Below are 20,741 nucleotides of genomic sequence, written 5' to 3'. Positions count from 1 at the left end.
AGACCTACACCTACAGATGCCACCACATTCAGTCACATGTTCCATCTATTTTCATTCTCTCACTTTGCAAATGGCATGGCCATTTTGAAGCTCCGAAAAGCACATGTAAACTAAAACACCGGTTATACCATAATTAACTTCCGAACGTCGTAACAACAGGTAAAATTCCGTTCGCCATACAAAATTATCTAGTATGGATAAAAGCCAAGACATGTCAAGCAACGCTAATGCGAAAAACGATGCGGAAAATATTAATGAGGATCGCTCAGGTGACGGCCCGAACGTTGAAAGCAAGCAGAATCAAGAGGACCTGAAGAAACTTTCCGGCGATATACAAGCAAAACTCTCCCAAATGGAGGATCTGAAGACGAAAATAATGGTGCAACAGGAAAACATAAAAAATCTGATGCAGTCCAGTAACAATTTGGAAAGTCCAATTGGTACAAGTAATAATAACCAAAATGATAGTGAATCGTCTCTAACCAAGAAAATCAATGATCTGAACATTAAACCGGATAATGAAGCTGGGAACCAATCATCGGTTGTTGTGGACAAGGAGAATGTCTCCTTGCGTAGCATACTAACTGCATATGACAGTGATGATTCCTCTTCAGATTCAGACTCCAGTTCCGATGACGACTCTAAGGATTCAGAAGAGGATTCCGAAAGTGATGACAGCAGCAGCAGTGACACAGACACTGAGTATGTATTAATGTGGGGCTAAAGTCTACTTAGAAACCCTATTTTAATTATTGTTTTATAGGATTAGTCAGGCTATTATATTAACTCTTAATTATTAATAATAAATTTTAAGATTAGACATATAGTAATGTGCACATTTGAAAAGAATTTTAATTATATTGTTATTCTGTTATTCTATGATTATTGAGAGAATTAGTATTTTTATATTTCCTTTCAATTTATTTTGTAATCAAATATTTGTGTACAAATATTTATTTTCTTTTCTTAATGACTTGTAGTGTTCTATTAAAATTGTGGATCTGACAAAACTCACACTTTTTTTGCAGATAAATCAGGATACTTGTAGTTTTTTTTAATCTTTAATGTTTCTTTTTTATCACTAAAGTAAATTTTCAAACTGTATTAATAATACATTATAAATGTGTATGATATATAGTGATAGAAAAAAGTATGGAATATTTATTTACTTGTTACAAATATTACTTAATGTTTTCTATTGCAACTCTAAACAAAACTAATTTGCTGCAAAATCAGTCCGTTAATCAAAATGATTATTATATTCACAGGTTTTTGCTTTTTATTAAATGAAAAATCAATATGGTCTGAAAAAAAGTGTGGAATATTTTACAAAAAACAAAAACACAAAAATTTCAATATTTTGTGGCTTTTATCAAGTGACATCTTTTATGCATAGAATCTACCAGTCTCTTCAATTGTCAGTAGGAATTTGTTGCCACTGCCTCTGTATGGCTTGAAGAAATTCTTGTTTGCTTTTGATGTTTTATTCAGATGCAACAGTCTAATAGTTCCCAAAGTTGCTCATGAGGATCTAGATTGATCTAGGACTGAGATGGCTATTCAGGCACAGATAAGATTGTCTTTAGAAACCACGCTTAAAAATTTTAGACGTGTGTCTAATGTCTTGGCATCTCTTTCTCAGCATATGGAAACATGTTGTTTTCCAATATGTCCCTATATTGAAGATTATCCACTACCTACTACACTTCGGATCTAGAAAAGCATCACTAAACTATAATACTATGTTTCACCATAATAATTTGGTATTTAAAATGGTATGGTGCTACCATCCGACCCAAGCACAATAAATTTACTTTCGTCATTCCAAAGGACAGTGTTCCATTTTTCCTGACGGGACGCTCTATTTTTCTTTGATAGCACTGGTTTTTTAACTCAACTCGGCCATGTAGTCCCGCATCAATAAGGGGATATCTCACTGTTCTGCTACTGACATTTGTATATAAAATTGTGTCGAAATTTCCTAAGTGATTTGTCTTTGAGGGACAGCCTTTTTATAATTTTGTCTAACTTGGGAGTAGTTTTTCGTGGAAATCCTGACTTTCGTCGATTTGCAACACTACTCTGAATGCACAAAATCTTTAATATTTTTGCCTTGTCACATTGCGTTCGGTCACTTTCACGAATTTCAACTACTCTTTTCCTAAATTGTTAAAAGTAAATGGGTTTAGACATTACCACGTTGAAACTGACCCAAAAATTTAAGTGGAACTGACCGCAAATAAAATCATATTCCATACTTTTTTCCTAATCAAAAAATGTATCCGATAAAAAGACCTAAACAAAAGTTGGTGAGCAATACTAGCATACCAAACGGTAATCACCAGCCAACGAATTTATTTAACACCTTTACAACCGATATGAAAAATCCAATATATATATTATGTAACATAACCATATAAAAATTTACGTAATTTATTTCTTATTTATTTATTTATTTTAGTTCTATCTGGAAATAATGTGTTTACTTTACAATATCTCACTTAATTACGGTACATAATTGTAGACATAGATGAGCGACTAAAATAAATTTTTTAGTCACAGTATAATAATTCCGCGAAATATTTATAACAATTGATTGATTGTACATTTTATTCATCATTAAAATAACAACCATGTAATTAATACATTTGTGTAATTGTTAATAGTTTCAATAACTTATGTAACTTCACCTGCTGTAAAATGTAATATTAATATTTAAACAATATTCCACTAGTTATATCAATTAAAATGATGCGAATCGAATTTGGTAGTATTTAATTACAGTTATTCTAATTCTGATGAATGTTTTCCAGGGCCGAGTTCATTTCGGAATCGCAGGGCGCGATCAAAAAACCCGACAAGAAGCCGAAGAACGATCAAGAAGAATTCATAACCGATTTGGGACTCGACCAATTGCCACCGGTTCCCGATCTTTCTACGCTTAGCCTGAATCCCTCCAAGGATGAGTACTTCCATATGGGACACATTCGAGCCATCATCGACAGAATTGGTACTATTTGAACTTCCCTAATATTGAGAAAAAGATTCGATTTGATTTCGTGATCTCTTTGATACCCACAGAAGTTTTTAAGAATGAGAAGAGTGAGACAAACCGAATTAATAATAAAATCAACAATGTAAATAATTTGAACTAATTGAAATAATTTTCATAATAAGATTATGAGAATATTGAATTAAAAGTCTCACATCAAATCCACTCATTCCCCGACTGTTATGTATATTGTAAATCGTTCCAGTCACCGTGGAAGCTATCCCGAACATTCCGGCTTACGATCTCGACACGCCGCTCTTCTACGGCGACGAACGACGTCCCCTCGGTATGGTGTTCGACGTAATCGGGCAGGTAACGGCACCAACATACGCCGTCCGTTTCAATTCGCCTCAGGATATCGCTGACGGACACATCGAGAAAGGGATGAAGGTGTACTCCGTGCCGAAAAGCAATCTCACCAACTACGTTTTTGTTAACGAACTGCTCAAGTTAGTATTTTTGTTGGTGCACGTAAACGTTTTGTCAACAATATATTGTTTTTTTCGTAAAAATTTATGTCCATATTCAACTTGAAAATTTCCAATTCCGATGTTGAAGAAACTAAATAGTTAAATTCGAATCATTTCATGGTATAAGAAAATAACTTGAATGAAAGAAAATATAATGAAACATATAAAATGTTTTATATTTTCGCTTATACCACTGGTCTTTGGGTTATGTATGGTATTTTGGGTTATGGGAATACGAAAAAAAGTACATTTTCGCTGTACACTATTGTTTTTGAGAATACCTATAAACCAGTATTATTGATATTAAGTATTTGTTACAATTTTGAATATTTTTAAAATTTTTCACTTTTCTAAGAATTTTGAATTATATTCTAACACAAGTATTAAAACGGAAGTTATGACTTTTTTAGCAAACATTGTTATTATATAAAGAAAAGGAGGAAAATGCGAACTTAAATAGTATTATTTAAGATTTATTCTGTCAAATTTGCTTTTGTATATTTTATTTTTATTTTTTGATCTTCAATTGAAACTTAAATATATTATTTATTTGCATAATATTTTATTCTTATAAAAACAAATTTATCTAGTTAGACTTTCTGAATTCTTTGATATAATTTTTCAAAAACTATTTCTTTAGAAAACAATCAAATATATATATAGTAGTGCCTATAATTATAGTAACTTATTAAAATATATTAAATGTATGAGCTGTATTACTTGTATTGGATGCCACTATCTATAATGTTTATTTTTTCTGTTATTGTCTGTTGCTTAGTATACAACTGGTCAGTCCAATTTTATTCTTTAAAAAATTACTTACTTTTTATTTTTCTTATCGTCAACTGAAATTAAAGCTAACCTAGAGGAAATGAGACTTGCTGAGATCAGTTCAAGGACTATAAGAAGATGATGAAGAATGAGGATTCATGATGTCTTATCTTACCTGTCCCAATCCCCAAACATCAACTATATAGAAAATATGGGAAATATCGGTGAAGGTCATATTTTTTTATTATTTTTGTATATTAATTTTGGCATATTACTGTCATCAACTTCTAATGTGATCAAAGATTTAAAGAACATGATTTCAAATATTTTTGGCACAAATCAAATAAAATTCTGTGATAAATAAATATCAGGATGTTGCCACATTCGTTTTTAACCAGTCACTTCTTGTAAAATGTTTTTCAACAGTTTAAATATCTTTACCAATTCCGAATTGTTAATTAATGAATATTATTAAGTACTATAAAAGTTTAATTTTTTGATTAGTTATTTTTCAAAATACCAATTTTCATAACTATTTGAGAGCCAAAATATGTTTTCTTAACATTTTAGTATTAAGATTTTCGACTCAAAATGACTCTGACTATATGTGTATCGAATATTGTTATTAAAATAAGTTTCAATTTATTCTTTTCTGAAAGAACAATTGCCATCTATAAAAGTGTGTATTTATTATATATAAATTTTCTTCAATTGTCGGTATTTGGTTGATTATTATACAGGGTGTTAAAAAAGAAAATAAAATATTTAAAGAGATAACGTATGGACAAATGTAACCAGAAGAATCTTAATAAACATATGTCCTCAATAGAACGGTTTCGAAGATCTGATCGCCTCTTATCATGGAAGAATTCACCATAGATTTGGTAAAGTCTGTATTCACTCCCAAAAAAGAATTTACAGATCCAAGTTTAATATTATGTTTCTTATTTTGGTCATATAATTGTCTCTTTAAATATTTTTCATTATTTTTGTAACACCTTGTATAACCTTGTTGAAGAATTATCGGGGACTAGCAAACACATGCCCAGTGCAGTTTTCAAGTACACAATAGTTTCCAATCGTTTTTCGAACAAGGTTTATTAATAAAAGAAAAGTTTTATTTTACAAATTATTTTTTTATTTTTATACATTTACATTTTTGTTATATTTGGATATATTTTTTTCATGTTTCCTTTATTTTTACATTGGGGGATTTTATTAGTCAGAATTGAATTAGATATTTATGTCAAGTAACATTCTAATGATACACACTACATTAAATTTATATATGTATATATCATTAGAATTTTGTTACCTGAACAATTCTTGCACTTCAGTATGAGTGTGAAGTCAATTATGCATTTCTTTATTTATTAGGGGAAAGTGTAGTATCAAATATTCGCAATAATTCAAAACCGTTCAAAACCAGAGGATGAAATTTCAGTTAATTTTTGGAAGGACAATGTTTAGTTAATAGGTAAATGACTCAAAAGTGAAAAATCAAACTTTTCTTAACACGTATTCCGTTCAACAACGTAAAGTGTGTAATAAACTAGGAAAAGTTTGATGTAATCATTGTTAACAAATGATGAAACGTTTAATTTCAGAATGAAGGGCAGCGACGCCTCATGGATTGGTGACGTAGAAGTGCCAGAGGAAATGCAGGAATTCTCGGACGACGAAGATGAACGACTAAAAAAGAATCACAAAAATCGGCTGGAAAGGAAACGGCAGCATGGAAGCGCCGAGCGGCACAAGAAATTCGAAAAGACCATGAACCAATGTAACACGCTGAACACTCGCGTGCACAAACTGCTCGATGCGAGGAGTTCCGTCATTCGCAACAACACCATACCGCAAAATAGTCGTGCCGATTGGAATCCGTATGAGATAGCGACGGCTGGGAGTATGATGTTCGACCCTTCGAGACCGCCGCCCGGATTTGTTCACTCTAGACTTTTCGACTACGGTTGCTACAGTGGCGGCGGCGGTGGCAGTGGCACTTCCTCGGCTAAGGTACCACATTTGGCGCCTACGGCGGCACCGAATTATCCGCCGTCCTTCCCCGGCTACATGCCCACGATGGAGGACTGGAACGCGGCCAATCCGCAGCAGCCGGGCCACACCTGGGGCACCGTCAGGCAACCCAGAAACTTTTACTATCCGTACACACCTCTTCCCGCCACCGCCACCGCCACTTCCAGTAGCAACAGTGCCGGAGACCAGAAGGACGGCAACCCACGTCCGGTCGAGCAAACGCCCCCTTGGGGCTTCGCGTACGGACCGTGGATGGGTGCACCGGTCGGCCCGAACAATCAAGTTCCGCCGGGTATGTGGGTCCAACCGGCCATGCCTCCAACTACAGCACCCAACGTTCCACCCCAGGGCCCCTGGAACGCCGCCTCCGGCAATCCATACTCTCAAAGTGATCCTTCATTATTTAAAAATCAGTAGTTTAGTATAGACATGTAAATATATTCCGGTTATTTCAGTATTTTTGTTATATGATTTTCTTATAAACGCAAATAAAAATTTAATTTTGTTTCTTATTTATCGTTTTATTAACGTTTCGTTGGAAATGATGCACTATGTGCCATTATATGCATAAGACTGTTAGGATAAGCGTTTTTAGTTTATATGTTGTTAATTGGATATGAGATTATTTTTGTTGTTTTATTTTCAAACTGTAAAATTGTATTGTTCTCTTCAAGTTCAAATATAAACGTTTTTCTATATCACATTTTGTTTTTATTTTCTCTATTAAAAAATGTTGCAAATGTACATAAATTCAAAAACTTATAAGATATATTCAAATAAAAATTATTAATTAATTTTAAAATATCACGTAATTAAAATTTTTCTAGTATAACATCTATTTTTAATTTTATTTTAAACAACATTTAAATGGGACACCTACATTTGCTGCAGTATTCTATTTTACATTACATTTCTTTTCAAGCGAAATTTGGTAAATATAAAATAAGGTAGATATTATCAAAATATTCATATATTGATATAGACTTGTGGACTTTTATGTCTGAAAGCAGTCCATTGTGAATGAAATGAAAATTAAAATATAATACGTCGGAGGGTTTATGTGAAACGCAAGTAGTACTATTGGTTGCATACATATAGTACTTGGAATCAGTGCTAAGCAGGGGATGGTACTCGATCCGAGGGCGATGGTAGAAGAGAGCTGTGAGGGCGACGAAAGAGGAGACCTGTGAGGGCGGCGGTAGAGGAGACCTGTGAGGGCGACGGTAGAAGAAACCTGCGAGAGCGGATAGTTAATCTCTGTCAGGGAAGCTGAGTAGAAGTCTTGCCTTGGTTTGGCATATCTCTCTGAATTGTTTGACTGTTATTTATAATCCTGTACCTATCCTGTTGGTTTAATTACATTGTAAGGTCTTCTTGTGTGTTATTTATAAACAATATGCACAATGGCCGATTATCCTGACAGCGCTCCGACATATATTACTACACAACCAAAATAAACACGTAAATAGATTTAAACATTACATATACAGTTAATTAATATGTGGAAAATACATTCTGTAGAAATGTTTTGTTTAAGCTTGGTGTTTGAGGTACCGGAAAAAAGCAATTTACGTTTTTGGTTCATGAGTTTTTAGGTAAAATTTTGAGTAATGTTGCATTATAACGGCCTGAAATTATGTTGGGAGTTCTTCTTGTATGCTTAATTTGGATCATTCGCGGTAGTTTTGATAATGGATTGAAGCTGATTAAACTGATTACTGTATGGTGGTTTGCGCGTGGAATTTTATAACTTGAATATCTAACAAATCATTAATAAAATTATTGAGTACATGAAAAATTTACTGAAAGTCGACCTCTTTTAGTCAGTAGAAAAGGTGTTGTGCATGTTGGATTAGAGGCTCGAAGGAATCTTTAAAATGTTAAAGAGAAGAGATGTTCTACCTCATTCACCGCAAACTCCATATGACTACTGTTTATTTCTCGTGTAATAAATTCAGTTCTAAATAGAAGTGGTAAAAAGTTGTTGGTTTTGTTTTAAAGACAGTTATGTTATCTTAAAAGGATCATATTTTGAACAATTTTAGGTAACCCAATGTGTAACAAAAAGAATAAATATATGTTACATTTCACAGCCCTTTCTGACTGAAACCTAGAGTTAAAATAATATTAAACATAAAAGCAATATAAACAATATAACATGTTAGTGCCAGCTCTGGATGTTGATGGTTGAGACTCCTCACATTCTACGGGGAATCACCATCATTGATTGCTCCCTGGGCACGTTTATTGTTGTCGACAATTCGATATCGCCTTAAATTATACACAGTATACAAAAGATACAATATGATATTTTGTAACAAAATTAAGATAAATTAATCTTAAGCCAGTGTAGCCGACCTTAAACTTTAGTTTTAGCAATTTTTTTTTAATTTCATTTTATTCGATATGTTATCTTACATGTAATTTTTCCATTATTTAAATTAATGGGAGTAAATAGTAAATATAAATTTTATTGAAATCTCAATTTATTAAGTGCGGTAATTCGTATTAAATAATACGAATTACCGCACTTATAATTTTTTTTCATTCAGGCTAAAATTTTAACATACATTATGGTTAGTATTTTTAAGATTATTTATTTATAACGCCTGTAACAACAATAAATATAGGTAATTTATAAATTAAGGGAAATTTCATTTACTATTTAATTTTTGGAATATCGATGTCTATACTTTTTCGAATTATCTGAAAAACACACGTCAAAAATACAAAATGTAAATATAGTAAAAATATTACCATAGAAATCTTTATTGCTTTCTTGTAGAGGTTTTTTAGGCTTCTTCGCATTTTGTCGTACTGAAAAATAACAATAATTTTATAGTCACTTATCAATGAAATTATAGATCAAACCTTTAAACGACGGAAAATCAGTTTCTATAATTTTAATCTGGTTCATTGACTCATCAAACTTAACTCGTTTCTTTTTGATGTTTTCATTTATCTTGTCGCCTTAGAAAATTATCAAAATTACAAAACGTAACAAAAAATAAATAAATCAATCACCTTTTGTGGAATCTTGGTGAGTTACTTCAGTTTCGTCCAACGGTTCAACCAAACTCGTCAATTGTCCCCGGATGTTTTCAAACTTCGGCAGGGAGCTTCGAGTGTGTCCATAAACCAGTGGGATTGACTGATACCAAGAGTCCACCATTTTATCAAATAAATATTTATTCATATTCTTTTTTGTTCTGGAACATATTTTCAGTATAATTAAGCATTTTGGTCATGGAAAAGTTTCCTCTCTGAATGCCTATTATGATTCTGTATAAATGAAAACATAAAATTTAACCAAAAAAAATGTATAAAAGTTTCAATTTTCTGATTTCAATGTCAATAATAATCAGATCAGAGTTAAAATTACGATGAATTTATGTAGAAAATAGACAATAAACATAGATAAATTTGCGATTATCTCGTCTAAAGATTAAATTTATTATTATTTACTAAAATGTATTTGCAAATTGATGTTGAATTATATTTATTATTTCGTATTATTTTGTACTTAATTTAGATTTCTACAAAATGTATGTTTATTTAATTTTAGTTGTATTTACTAACAACAATAAAAAAATTCCAATAAAATATTTCTATAAACTAACTCAAAATTTTAATTAATTAAAATTATTTGAATATATTTTAAATTAACTTTTTTTAAAAGTTAGATTTATAACTACATTTATTGTATTATTAAATTGATTACAATATCAATAAATATAATTATTTCTCTTTCTGTAATTGATATTTCAAGGACTCGTCAAATTGGCGGCAACAGTTTTTAATTCCGTGATGTCACGACCGCGTCATTTGCATTCACACCACTAGTCAGACACAAGCTCGAAATAGATAAGCGAGAGTTTATAAACAATAAAATGATAAAGCGGTAATCGTAAAGCTTCTACTAATAGACATAATTAACGCAATAGTTAAAACATGATACTTTTAGTCACAATAACGCGTCCTAGACACTGTCGTAAGTTACAGACAGTAGTGTACAGACAACGCTATGCAACGAACGCCCAGTTATTTTGCATTGTTGTTAATTGTGACAGCTGGTTTTGGTTTTGTTAAGTGCAGCAGAAAAAATGTAGAAGGTAAAATGTTTAAGTAGCACTCCCTTGCATTTTTTAAACGCGTTATAATTGCTAGATCAGGCACATTGGAAGAAACTTGGAGTAGACGACTTGAAGAAATTTAACAAGGTGAAAATAATCGACAAACCGGCCAAAAACATCATCCTATTCGTAGGTGATGGAATGGGCCCAACCACCGTTACGGCATCGAGAATCTACGGCAAAACAGAAACGGGTTCGTTTAGTTTCGAACGATTTCCAAATGTGGGTCTTCTAAAGGTAATTCCCCCAAATCTAAAGTGTTAACGATTGAATCGTTTTTACACATTTTACTGTCTTTTAAATGTATTCTATTCTCCCTTTGATATTTTCCCTGAATCTACAAAGATTTAGGAGTGGTGTAAAGGATTGCACCATCCTTCGCCGGAGTAGAAGCTCACTCAAAGTCGAGGTAACCTCAGATTTTAACAGGATAAACCTGGAAAACCGACAAAACATTATGAGGTCATGTGGTGTTAGCTTTAATTGGAAGGCCTATCAGGCTAATTTTATATTTGACGAGATGAGGGTACGACGTATGCGTAACAACATTCCCACATCTTAAAAAAAATTGTGTTACGCACGTTTTATGACATATTCGGCGAATAAATTTATTCCGCATTCTTTTAGTACTATTTTTTACCGTGAAGGCCAACCAAAAGACCTCAGGCACGTTCTTAGTTTTCTCTCTTTTATATGTGTTAATCTTTGATGTTTTTCTTAAATCTTCAGCAGCAATAATAAAAAGCTGGCGCCAGTGCTTGATATGTATCATTAATTTTTACTCAATCTAGGTAGGATATATTCAAAAAATCGACAGGACATTATGTGATCGCATGGTGGTAACTTCAATAACTATCAAGCAGATTCTCCATTACCATATGCGCAACAGCATTTCTTCACGTTAAGAAACTTCATGTTCTCAGACATATTCTGTGAACAAATTCGTTCAGGAATCTGGTGCTCAAAGATCACTAAAAGACCTCAAATATATATATACTTTGCTCTCTTTGTTTCTTCCATTCCACCTTTGATGTTTTCCCTAAATCTGCAAAAATTCAGAGGTGGTGTAACACATTATACCCTTTAGCGTCGGTACATGTATGATCATAAATTTTCATTCAACTTCAGTGCAATCTAAGGTTTTAGCAGGGTAAACCTGGAAACCGGCAGTATATTATGAGAATGCGTGGTAGTAGCTATCAAGCTAATTTCACATTACCATGGTGCAAGGTACTAGATATGCGTAACAGCATTGTTTCACCTTAAAAACCATTCGATAAACAAATTAATTGTATGGATTCCTGCAATATTGCGATCCCTCTATTTTGTGACCAATGGATTAACCAAAAGGACTTTAGGTATATTCATATTTTGCCCTCCATTTGATGCTTTTCCTAAATCTGCAAAAGATCAGGAGTAGCGTGAGCATTGTATCCTCCGGCCCCGGTAGATTAGTCGTATCCCTAATTTTTACTTAATTTCGAGCTACCCAAATGTTTTAGTAGGGTAAACCTGGAAAATCGTCAGTATATTATGAGGTCGCATGTTGGTAGCTTTAAACCTATTAAGATAATTCCACATTAGTATGATATAAGGTACTAGGCACGCGTAACAGCATTCCTTCATCTTAAAAAATCAACGCATGTTTTCAGACCTACTCGGCAAACAAATTCGTTCCCGATTCCTGCAGCACCGCGACCGCACTGTTCTGCGGCGTGAAGGCCAACCAGAAGACATCGGGGGTGGATGCGACGGTGCCCTACAATGATTGCGAAGCCTCCCTGAACGCGTCCGCTCGTCTCGACAGCATAGTGAAGTGGGCGCAGGATGCCGGCAAGTCCACCGGCTTTGTGACGACCACCAGGGTGACGCATGCAACTCCGAGCGCCTTGTACGCTCACACCCCCAACAGGAAATGGGAATGCGAAACCACCATACCGGAAGGCGACAGATCCAAGTGCAAAGACATAGCCCGGCAGTTGGTCGAGGATTTGCCTGGCAAGAATATTCAGGTGGTGTTCGGTGGAGGAAGACAGTGCATGCAAACGAACGTGACACATTCGGAAGCCGATCCGGTCGACACGTGGTCCTGTTTCAGTATGGACGGGAGAGATCTAATACGGGACTGGAAAAATGACAAGATCAAAAGGAAGGTATCACATGCAGTCGTGCAGAATAACGAGGAGCTGGCCAAACTGAACGTCGACGAAGTCGATTATGCTTTAGGCAAGTTCGTTCTTGTTATTTTAATATAATCTAACAGTAAACAAATTTAGGCATCTTTGCAAACGGTCACCTAAAAATGAACTACGACAGAAACACCGGCCCCCAAGGAATGCCTTCGTTGCTGGAAATGACTGAAAAGGCTATTCAGATACTACGGAAGAATTCCAATGGGTATTTATTAATGGCAAGTGCAAATCCAATCTGCAAGCATTAAAAATGTGAACTACCAAACTTTTGCAGGTTGAAGGTGGCTTGATTGACTTCGGTCACCACCGAGGCCACGCCAAACAAGCTTTAGATGAGACCGCTCAAATGGATAAAGCAGTTGAAAAAGCCGTAAGTATGACGGATTCCGAAAATACATTGATAATCGTCACTGCCGATCACTCGCATTCAATGGTGTTCACCGGCTACGCAGGCAGAGATCAAAACGTTTTAGATGTCGCCCAGAAATCACCCATGGACCAAATGCCCTATACATCCTTGTTGTACGGAACCGGAGGTCCTAATAACTACCAATTCAAGGTGGTGGAAGGCAAGGCCACCCGTAGGGATCCCAGCTTGGACGATACTCAATCGTTCGACTATTCACAGCAGGCTGTGGTTTATGCGGACGAAGTAGCACATGGAGGCACCGACGTCGTGGTTTATGCCCAAGGTGAGATTCTTGATTTTTTATCACTATAATTAATGTGAAATATTTCAGGACCAATGGCGCATTTGTTCGCTTCGGTTCATGAGCAAACCTACGTGGCGTACGTGATAAGTTATGCGGCTAAAATAGGACCGCTAAAAGATTTTTCCAACTCTCAGGGCAAAGTTACGATGTGTTTTAGAGATTTTATGTTTATGTTCGTGTGTGTTAATTTACTTAATTATTTATTTAAATTAAATATCCACTGATGTGGTTAGAAAGTTAATATTTATATATTTATAAAAAAATTCATTCGCTCATTGATAAATATACAGTTACCATGTTTCATAAATCAACTAAGAGGCTCTCTCATTATTTATTGTTGAAAAACATTACTGCAAAACAAATTATTTTTAATCTTTATTAATACAGGATGTTTCATATCATTTATAAAATATTACTGCAAAACAAATTATTTTTGTTTATTAATTTTATTGTGGATGTTACAATGAAAAGATTCTTGCTAATACAAGGTGTTTCGTATCTAATGAGTCAAGTTGCATTTATAAACAAAATATTGCCATTTAATCAAACTTAACTTATTTAAGGGGCATATCTAGTGTGAAATTTTGAAAAATTGAAAACATTTTTTTAGATATTTTGACATTTAGTCTATACCTTACCTACAAAATAACGTGTTAAAATTTCAAATGAATATCATAAATAGTTTTTGAATTACAATTACTTAACAGTTAGAAAGATACGTTTACTTCGAGGCCTACCAGTGTATTATATAATGATGAAAATATTGTGATTAATCCAAGTCATGGACATTATACTCGATTAACAATTTAGTGATGTGTAAAACTGGCGGTATTGCATTTGAAATAAATAGGCGTTTAGTAGCTGAGATGCGCCCTTACCTCGAACAAGGGTCGATCATTCTGAAGAAGAGCTTCAACAGCTTAACAGGCGCTTTTTGAAAGAGGAAAGTGAATTATATAGTCCTGGAATAGTTCTAAATATGCTATTTATCTATTCATAACCATGAAATCAATCATTTTATTTTCAAATGCGTTTTTCTCGAAACTAAATTGTTCAAATTTGCTGCAATTGTAATTAGAAGACAAAACATTCGACCGCTTAATTTTTTTTCTGCTGAGTTTTTATATGTTTCTGTGTAGTGACCTGGGAGCGAATAATTCACTTAATTTTTTTTTTAATCTTAAAATATTTGATGCTGCAGTTTTTTTTTAATTCCCAAAAATCATCTTCTATTGAAGCCATTACGCTAAAAAAAAAAGTTAATAAACGGTAAAATTTTGCTTTCAATATTATTAAATCATTTTTATTTAAACTAAAATATTGATCACTTTTATTGTGGATTAAAAGGAGCATCTCGTACCACAACTAGCGTACCATAAAACCCTTGGAACCATGTTCCTTTGGGTCTAAATTTTAATTTTTAAAAATAATATTTAAAAAATTAACAAACTTTTCAAGGGCTGCCATATTCCGGAGTAAAGATAGCGTTCAGAAATAACGACTATTCGAAAACGTTTTAAATATAAATAAAAAACTTGACAATGACAGACCAAGAATCACAAAACACCAAGAATATTTTATCAAGGTTTCCATTACCTATCAATTTGATGTACTTACTTGCGTTCTCCTTTTTCTAATTCGAAGAATGGTCCTACCATCGAAAGAAAATTCACAACGCCAAAGACAAAAGTGACTGTTGGAAGTTTTTGATCAACGCGGTTTGCTATTGTGATTCGCGCGAAATGTGACAGATGTCGCTTTAACAAACTTCAGTCGAAAAAAAAAAATAATAATGTTGATTTGAATATGTTTTAAATTGTTTTAGCGCAAATTTTAATTCAATTCACGTTTATTTCGGATATCTAATTGTAACACATGTTGAGGAGATGTTTTAGTTGAATTTGTGGTTTTATATTTTATCCTAACCTAGAATTTATATGTGAATGGTATTTAATTGTTAAAGATAATTAACAAGATGAAGATAATCATCAAAAATTTGAAAGGAGGTAGCAGCGTGGTCGATGTGACCGAAACTACCACGATTTTGGACGTTAAAAAGATGGCAGAACATGAAATCAACATTCCTAGTTCACAACAAACCCTAGTCTTATTTGGGAAGACATTGCAGGACGAGAAGACCATTGGTGACTATCCAAAGATAAAAGATGGAACTAAACTACATGCTGCTGTGAAAAAGACTGAAACTCTGCAAATGGTGATGGGTCGATTCTTGAGAAAGTACTACTCGGAAGAACAGTGCAATCTAATTGTGAATGAATTTATGCGAATTGTACAGACCAATATGGATAGTTTAAGTCTGGATGATTTGGAAAGAATTGCCAAAACTGAATTGTCCAGTTAGTTATAATTGTTTCCTTACTTTTTAAGTTAATGAATATGTATAACAATCAAATTATTTAATTAATAAAACTTTTAAATTATGTTATTTTTTATTTATATACAAGAACTAACTGAGACACTTACAAACAATTATGAATTTCTACTCATAGTTTTGAGCAAGTTTTAGGTAAGTTAGCAGTCTACTATCAAATATGCATTCAGAACATAATTTGTCAATGGTATGATATTTCACTGACTTGTATATCTTAAATAAGACATTGCAAAACACTGTAGTATTTACTTTTCTATGAAGTTTTTGTGGTTTGTAGCCCTCTGATTCTTTCATAAATAACAAATTAGAATTCTTTAAATAAAAACAAAATGCCTTTAATATGCTACTTTGCTAGTCTTAGTTTTTCTTTTTATGTACATATATTATCTTATCTTATAGATCTTATAGAGATCTAAAATACAACATGTCCTATTTCAATTGACACTTATTAAATATGGTTCCTGTAAATATTCATGTAATATGGTATGAATGTAATGAGTTTTTATTTTTATATATTGTATGTAAGGAGATAATCATAAATGATGTGAACAATACTTAGTGTTTTTCGTTGGTTGATTCGCTAATAAAACTATTATCATACAAATATAATTGTTTTATTTATACTTTGGAATGAATTAAAAGATTCATCACCATCATCATCATAGCAAAGGTGTATGTGTAATATTTTTATCATTTGATTGATTTGGTAATGCTCGAACTCCAATTATATTTTTAATTGTACTCGCTACACTGGAGGAATAAAAAGTTTTTTGCAGATCTGTGTAACTTATTAAATAATTTGTTTACACCTTTTTCGTAAAACAACAAACTTTTATATTTATCAAATAAAATTAATTTTGAGTAAAACAACCAAATAAAGTTTAAAATTTTATTAAAAAATGAATACTTATGCAATAATATGAAACACATATATAGGTACACAATTTAATTACATAAAGTCAATTCTAAAACAAAAATAAAATTCTTTTCACTTATAATATTAATAATGTTTTCATTTTCACTGTCATTACTTCCTAGACAACAATTTTATTTATATATATTTTTTGTTTTTCCTTAAGTGTTAAAGATTTTCGTCAGTCATTTCTAGAAATTGGATGCATTGCTCACGAACGCATTCGCCCTTCATGTTGAACACGAACTTGTAGTAACTGCCATCAGCACATATCACTGAAAAATGAAAACACAAACATTGAATAATAAAGATTTTTGTATATGTTGCAAAGAGTGGGTATAAAGTATGTGCTCACCAATAACTGAATTTGTGTCTGAGCCAAAGGCACAAACACAGGGCGGTCCATTAGGAACGGTGAATTTGCAAAAGGACCAAGTCGACGAGAAATACTTGGGCAAAAATGATGCGTTCGCCAACGAGGACTGTTTGTTGAGTTTCTGATCGTCCAACGCAAAAATGTGGACGGTACCATGATCGGATGCTACGCACAGTGACGTCGACGCGTGGTTAAAGTTTATACAGTAAATGTTCGCCTGAAAATCGTATTGTTTAGTATAAATTCAGGAGCTTAATTTCACCGGCTTACCTGATGTGCACCTCGCCTCAATTCGGCAATTTTGTTTCCTGTTGCCGTGTCGAACACCCTGATCAAAGTGCCTTTTTCGCTTGCGGTTGCCAGTCTCGTCCCCTGTAGGTTTAGTGAAATGCAACTGAGATTTGCCTCGTGTGCTGAAAAAATTAGTTAATGGTGTGATTAAAATTCAAAGAATGCAAGTCTATTAAATGAATATACCTAATCAATAAATAAGTTTGATATAAAAAAATCTTACATTTTCTTTTTAATATAATATAATAATATTAAATCCGCTCCAATCATGAAATAAATATGTAACATGTAAAAATCCATGTAACAGGAAATATACTGGTGGACAATGGTTCCATTACATTTCATGACGTGTCTATATATGAAGCTATTCATTTTACTAATAAATTTTTGTAATGGTCCTATACCATGACATTTGTATGTCTGTCTTTTTTAAGTAATATATCCGATGTTTATAAAAAAAGCAAAAAAAGTAAATATGGAAATAAATTTTTTATTATGATTGGAGAAGGATTTTTCATCAGGTTCACACACATACGATAGCTTCAGAAATTGAATGTGTGGGCTATTATTTATGGAAATTCCTTTATAGGAAAATTAACAGGCGATATGTACCTGGATTTAGTACAAAATGCCATCGACCTAGCTCTAATACATCATAGAGGACGACCCTGCATACAATAAACACGAACTGATTTGCCAAGTCGGAACTCCTCCGTATTACTCGCAAAATGTGTACAATTAATTAAATAACACGTTCCCATGATCTTGGATTAAACTTTTTTGGAAGATCTGTTGTGATGTTCACGGAAAACGCGTCAGTATGGACGGCAATGATTTGAAGATAACATGAATAACTGTACCCACGCCGGCGAATAACAATTTGACCATTTATTTAAGTTTTCAAAATCAAATTAAATAGACTTTCTAAACAAATTGATTGATTTTCAAAAACAAGTTACAATATATAGGGAATTAAAAGTCCTTTTTAATGAGATATCATTTAAATTCCACTTATTCTCATTTGAAAAAATTGGGGGATGAAGGTTTTGCTATGCATTTTGCGTCAAAGACAATAGAGACACATACCACATACTCAATTGGTTCTTTAACAAATATTGTTAGATCCAGTTGAACTGTAGTAGTAATGTCGTTATATCCAATAACAACATTCAGATCTCTCCCTGAACAATTGTTATACACATTAGTCATACATATCTTTACCAGTAATAGAACATGTTTGTAGGTGGTTATAATACATAGCCCAATAAACGATTTTTGTGTTGAATATTGTATCTTCAAAGAAACCTTGTTTTACAAGTAATGGTTGCTATAAATCTAATAATTGAACTGAATAAAATCCTAATGTAACTGCATTAATTTGGAACATACAGCTTAAAACATTTTAACTTAGCCTAAATTGTATTCAGAATTTTATGAAGAATTTTGGAACTATTTAAATTATAATTAGATTATTTAGAGACTTTTCTAACTATCTAAATTATATAGAATTATTTAAAACATTTGAAAACTATCTAATTACATTTAAAAATGATTGAAGAGAATCAGAACTGTCTAAATTAATTATACATGTTTAAAGGGAGTTTCCAAATTATAATCTATTTAGAATTGTTAATTAATTAATGTTTTATTCCCTTTAGGACATTAAATCTTGTTCTTGGGTAAATTTGTGCTAATTTTTGTGTAATTTTTTTACTTTATTTAGATCTAAAACAAACAGTTGTAGATACCATCCAGCTCCAGATTTAGTCTTTTTAAAAAACAATCTACTACATTGGAAAATCCAACTTTGCTTCAATATATGGTATTTGCATGATGAACTACATAATTACCAAAGGGTAATGAAGTTTCCAAATATAAAATAACAAGCTTAGTGTGCATGTCATTATTATTTAATTTTTCGAAAAAATGTACATTAAATAAGTTTGCTTTTGTCCCAAATACCTTGTATACAACTATATATGTTTTTAATTTGCATTGTTGAGATCTAATTTGAGTTTTATTTTAATTTTTCCGTTTTAATCTCAATAGAACCTTTTCTGTTTTTCTTGTATAACGAATTTCATTTATAATCCAATAGATTTGTTTTTAATAATTTTAAACATAATTTCTTTCTGATTCCTTTATTAGAGAAATACGGATATTACGTAAATCCAAAGAATATATGCGAAAAGATTTAGTGATTAAATACATCAATGCTTCACAAGATAAAATTCTATTGATACCTAATTAAAAAAGTATTTAATATTGATATATGATAAATAATCTACCTTTCAGAGTATCAGTAAATTTTTACCTGCAATATCTAAAGGCGATTTTTCTGTGTTGGCTAAATCTACCAACTGAACAATGCCAGTTTTCCTTCCTGGAAATGCCAAAATTGAGTTGTTACTGTTTGGACACAACACACACAAACCCTTCGGATTGGCATTGGTTTCAAACACATGCAACTGTTGCGGAGTCTGCGTGAACGTGTAAACTTTTATTACACCCTCTGAAACATCCGCATTTACAATCACTGATATGTTTCATACTTAATTTATGTTCTACCTAAAATTACAACTATTCTGTCCCGTCTCAGTCTGACACCCAAAACGTTGGCGTTAAATTCCAAACAGATTGGTGTGGTTTTCTTCAGGTCGTCCCAAACAACTACACGGTTAGGGGGATACAGAGGTTTTGTTCCACCACCAACAAGTGCCAGATAGTTGCACCGAAATAACATTTCAATATAGCTGAGTCCTCCATTGTCAAAATCTTGCCTTTCCTTCTCTTTCAAAGGATCACAATTATATATCCTGAAGCCTGTCGTCGTTGCACACGCGAAACATCCTGGAATTGCAATTCGTCATTTGAACAGACGACATTTTTATTTTCCATACCTTGATCCTGATTAAAGCCAGCATACAACAGACCGTTTCCATACGGATTTGAATGGCCTAGATTCATGACAGATTATAAAATGTAGCGTGTCCTGGATGAAACTTTCTGCATAATAACAAATAAGATCGCAAACACATCTGATATAACCTCTGTTTTTGTCGGCATTAATGACACCTTAAATTCCTACTTTATCATCTGTGGTGTGTACGTCCTCGTAATGAGTACGTTACATTCATTACAATATTTTCCGATATAAAACGAATCATGATCGGGTCATTTAGAATATTACCTATTTATCTTAAATTAAATTTATTTTGTTAAAATTTTAGAAAAATAAAACCTAATATAATTTAATTTATTCTAAGTAATAGATGATAGTTTTTGTTTATATAATGATTTTAAATTTATATTAATCCCAACCCGAACAAGTGGTACCGATGGGCCGAATGGCTGGTTCGGCTTTCGTTAAACGTCATTTCTAATAATTTACGTTTCTCCTA

At 32.7% G+C, this 20,741-nt stretch overlaps 5 protein-coding genes across 7 annotated transcripts; 3 read left to right on the top strand and 2 right to left on the bottom strand.

Annotated features, from left to right (window-relative positions):
• The first annotated feature begins 51 nt into the window (after positions 1-51).
• Positions 52-7,031, top strand: LOC109608779 (H/ACA ribonucleoprotein complex non-core subunit NAF1). Its single transcript, XM_049970469.1, has 4 exons — positions 52-702; positions 2,814-3,010; positions 3,258-3,501; positions 5,901-7,031. The coding sequence occupies exons 1-4, from the start codon at positions 194-196 to the stop codon at positions 6,745-6,747; spliced, it is 1,797 nt and encodes a 598-aa protein (XP_049826426.1). The 5' UTR covers positions 52-193; the 3' UTR covers positions 6,748-7,031.
• Positions 7,032-8,895: 1,864 nt separating this feature from the next.
• LOC126266466 (uncharacterized) lies at positions 8,896-15,071 on the bottom strand. Of its 2 annotated transcripts, XM_049970482.1 has the most exons (5): positions 14,986-15,071; positions 9,355-9,539; positions 9,202-9,300; positions 9,088-9,147; positions 8,896-9,036 (listed from the first exon to the last, which is right to left on the bottom strand). In XM_049970482.1, the coding sequence occupies exons 1-5, from the start codon at positions 15,024-15,026 to the stop codon at positions 8,996-8,998; spliced, it is 426 nt and encodes a 141-aa protein (XP_049826439.1). In that variant the 5' UTR covers positions 15,027-15,071; the 3' UTR covers positions 8,896-8,995. The 2 variants fall into 2 exon arrangements, with proteins under 2 accessions (XP_049826439.1, XP_049826440.1); XM_049970483.1 differs by lacking the exon at positions 9,202-9,300.
• Positions 10,174-13,795, top strand: LOC109608774 (alkaline phosphatase-like). 2 transcript variants are annotated; one of them, XM_020025321.2, is made up of 7 exons: positions 10,174-10,237; positions 10,295-10,442; positions 10,498-10,700; positions 12,116-12,689; positions 12,740-12,873; positions 12,930-13,347; positions 13,396-13,795. In XM_020025321.2, exons 2-7 carry the CDS (start codon positions 10,355-10,357, stop codon positions 13,590-13,592), a joined length of 1,614 nt encoding a protein of 537 aa, XP_019880880.2. In that variant the 5' UTR covers positions 10,174-10,237; positions 10,295-10,354; the 3' UTR covers positions 13,593-13,795. The 2 variants fall into 2 exon arrangements, with proteins under 2 accessions (XP_019880880.2, XP_049826427.1); XM_049970470.1 differs by having other exon boundaries at positions 10,185-10,231.
• A 61-nt stretch (positions 15,072-15,132) lies between the features above and the next one.
• On the top strand, positions 15,133-15,809 carry LOC109608775 (uncharacterized). Its single transcript, XM_020025322.2, has one exon. It carries the CDS (start codon positions 15,344-15,346, stop codon positions 15,728-15,730), a length of 387 nt encoding a protein of 128 aa, XP_019880881.1. The 5' UTR covers positions 15,133-15,343; the 3' UTR covers positions 15,731-15,809.
• An 826-nt stretch (positions 15,810-16,635) lies between these two features.
• LOC109608719 (WD repeat domain phosphoinositide-interacting protein 3) lies at positions 16,636-20,425 on the bottom strand. Its single transcript, XM_020025245.2, has 6 exons — positions 20,241-20,425; positions 19,909-20,190; positions 19,655-19,852; positions 17,320-17,462; positions 17,029-17,266; positions 16,636-16,948 (listed from the first exon to the last, which is right to left on the bottom strand). The coding sequence occupies exons 1-6, from the start codon at positions 20,305-20,307 to the stop codon at positions 16,842-16,844; spliced, it is 1,035 nt and encodes a 344-aa protein (XP_019880804.1). The 5' UTR covers positions 20,308-20,425; the 3' UTR covers positions 16,636-16,841.
• Between the last annotated feature and the right edge of the window lie 316 nt (positions 20,426-20,741).

The sequence above is a fragment of the Aethina tumida genome, chromosome 1 (assembly GCF_024364675.1).
Source record: "Aethina tumida isolate Nest 87 chromosome 1, icAetTumi1.1, whole genome shotgun sequence".
In the NCBI taxonomy this organism is placed as follows: domain Eukaryota; kingdom Metazoa; phylum Arthropoda; class Insecta; order Coleoptera; family Nitidulidae; genus Aethina; species Aethina tumida.
Note: the sequence above shows the minus strand (reverse complement) of the source record. Positions and strands in the feature narration are given on the sequence as shown.

Coding starts and splice junctions, on each gene's coding strand:
- LOC109608719 (XM_020025245.2), bottom strand. CDS start 20,307: ATGAATCTAGGCCATTCAAATCCGTATGGAAACGGTCTGTTGTATGCT. Junction 19,853..19,908: donor CAGAATAGTTGTAATTTTAG/GTAGAACATAAA, acceptor CGGATGTTTCAG/AGGGTGTAATAAAAGTTTAC. Junction 16,949..17,028: donor AGACACAAATTCAGTTATTG/GTGAGCACATAC, acceptor TTCATTTTTCAG/TGATATGTGCTGATGGCAGT.
- LOC109608779 (XM_049970469.1), top strand. CDS start 194: ATGGATAAAAGCCAAGACATGTCAAGCAACGCTAATGCGAAAAACGAT. Junction 703..2,813: donor AGCAGTGACACAGACACTGA/GTATGTATTAAT, acceptor AATGTTTTCCAG/GGCCGAGTTCATTTCGGAAT. Junction 3,502..5,900: donor TTTGTTAACGAACTGCTCAA/GTTAGTATTTTT, acceptor GTTTAATTTCAG/AATGAAGGGCAGCGACGCCT.
- LOC109608774 (XM_020025321.2), top strand. CDS start 10,355: ATGCAACGAACGCCCAGTTATTTTGCATTGTTGTTAATTGTGACAGCT. Junction 12,690..12,739: donor CGAAGTCGATTATGCTTTAG/GCAAGTTCGTTC, acceptor AAACAAATTTAG/GCATCTTTGCAAACGGTCAC. Junction 12,874..12,929: donor CCAATGGGTATTTATTAATG/GCAAGTGCAAAT, acceptor AAACTTTTGCAG/GTTGAAGGTGGCTTGATTGA.
- LOC126266466 (XM_049970482.1), bottom strand. CDS start 15,026: ATGGTAGGACCATTCTTCGAATTAGAAAAAGGAGAACGCAA. Junction 9,148..9,201: donor TGATTTTCCGTCGTTTAAAG/GTTTGATCTATA, acceptor GTTATTTTTCAG/TACGACAAAATGCGAAGAAG. Junction 9,037..9,087: donor AAGCAATAAAGATTTCTATG/GTAATATTTTTA, acceptor TGTGTTTTTCAG/ATAATTCGAAAAAGTATAGA.
- LOC109608775 (XM_020025322.2), top strand. CDS start 15,344: ATGAAGATAATCATCAAAAATTTGAAAGGAGGTAGCAGCGTGGTCGAT.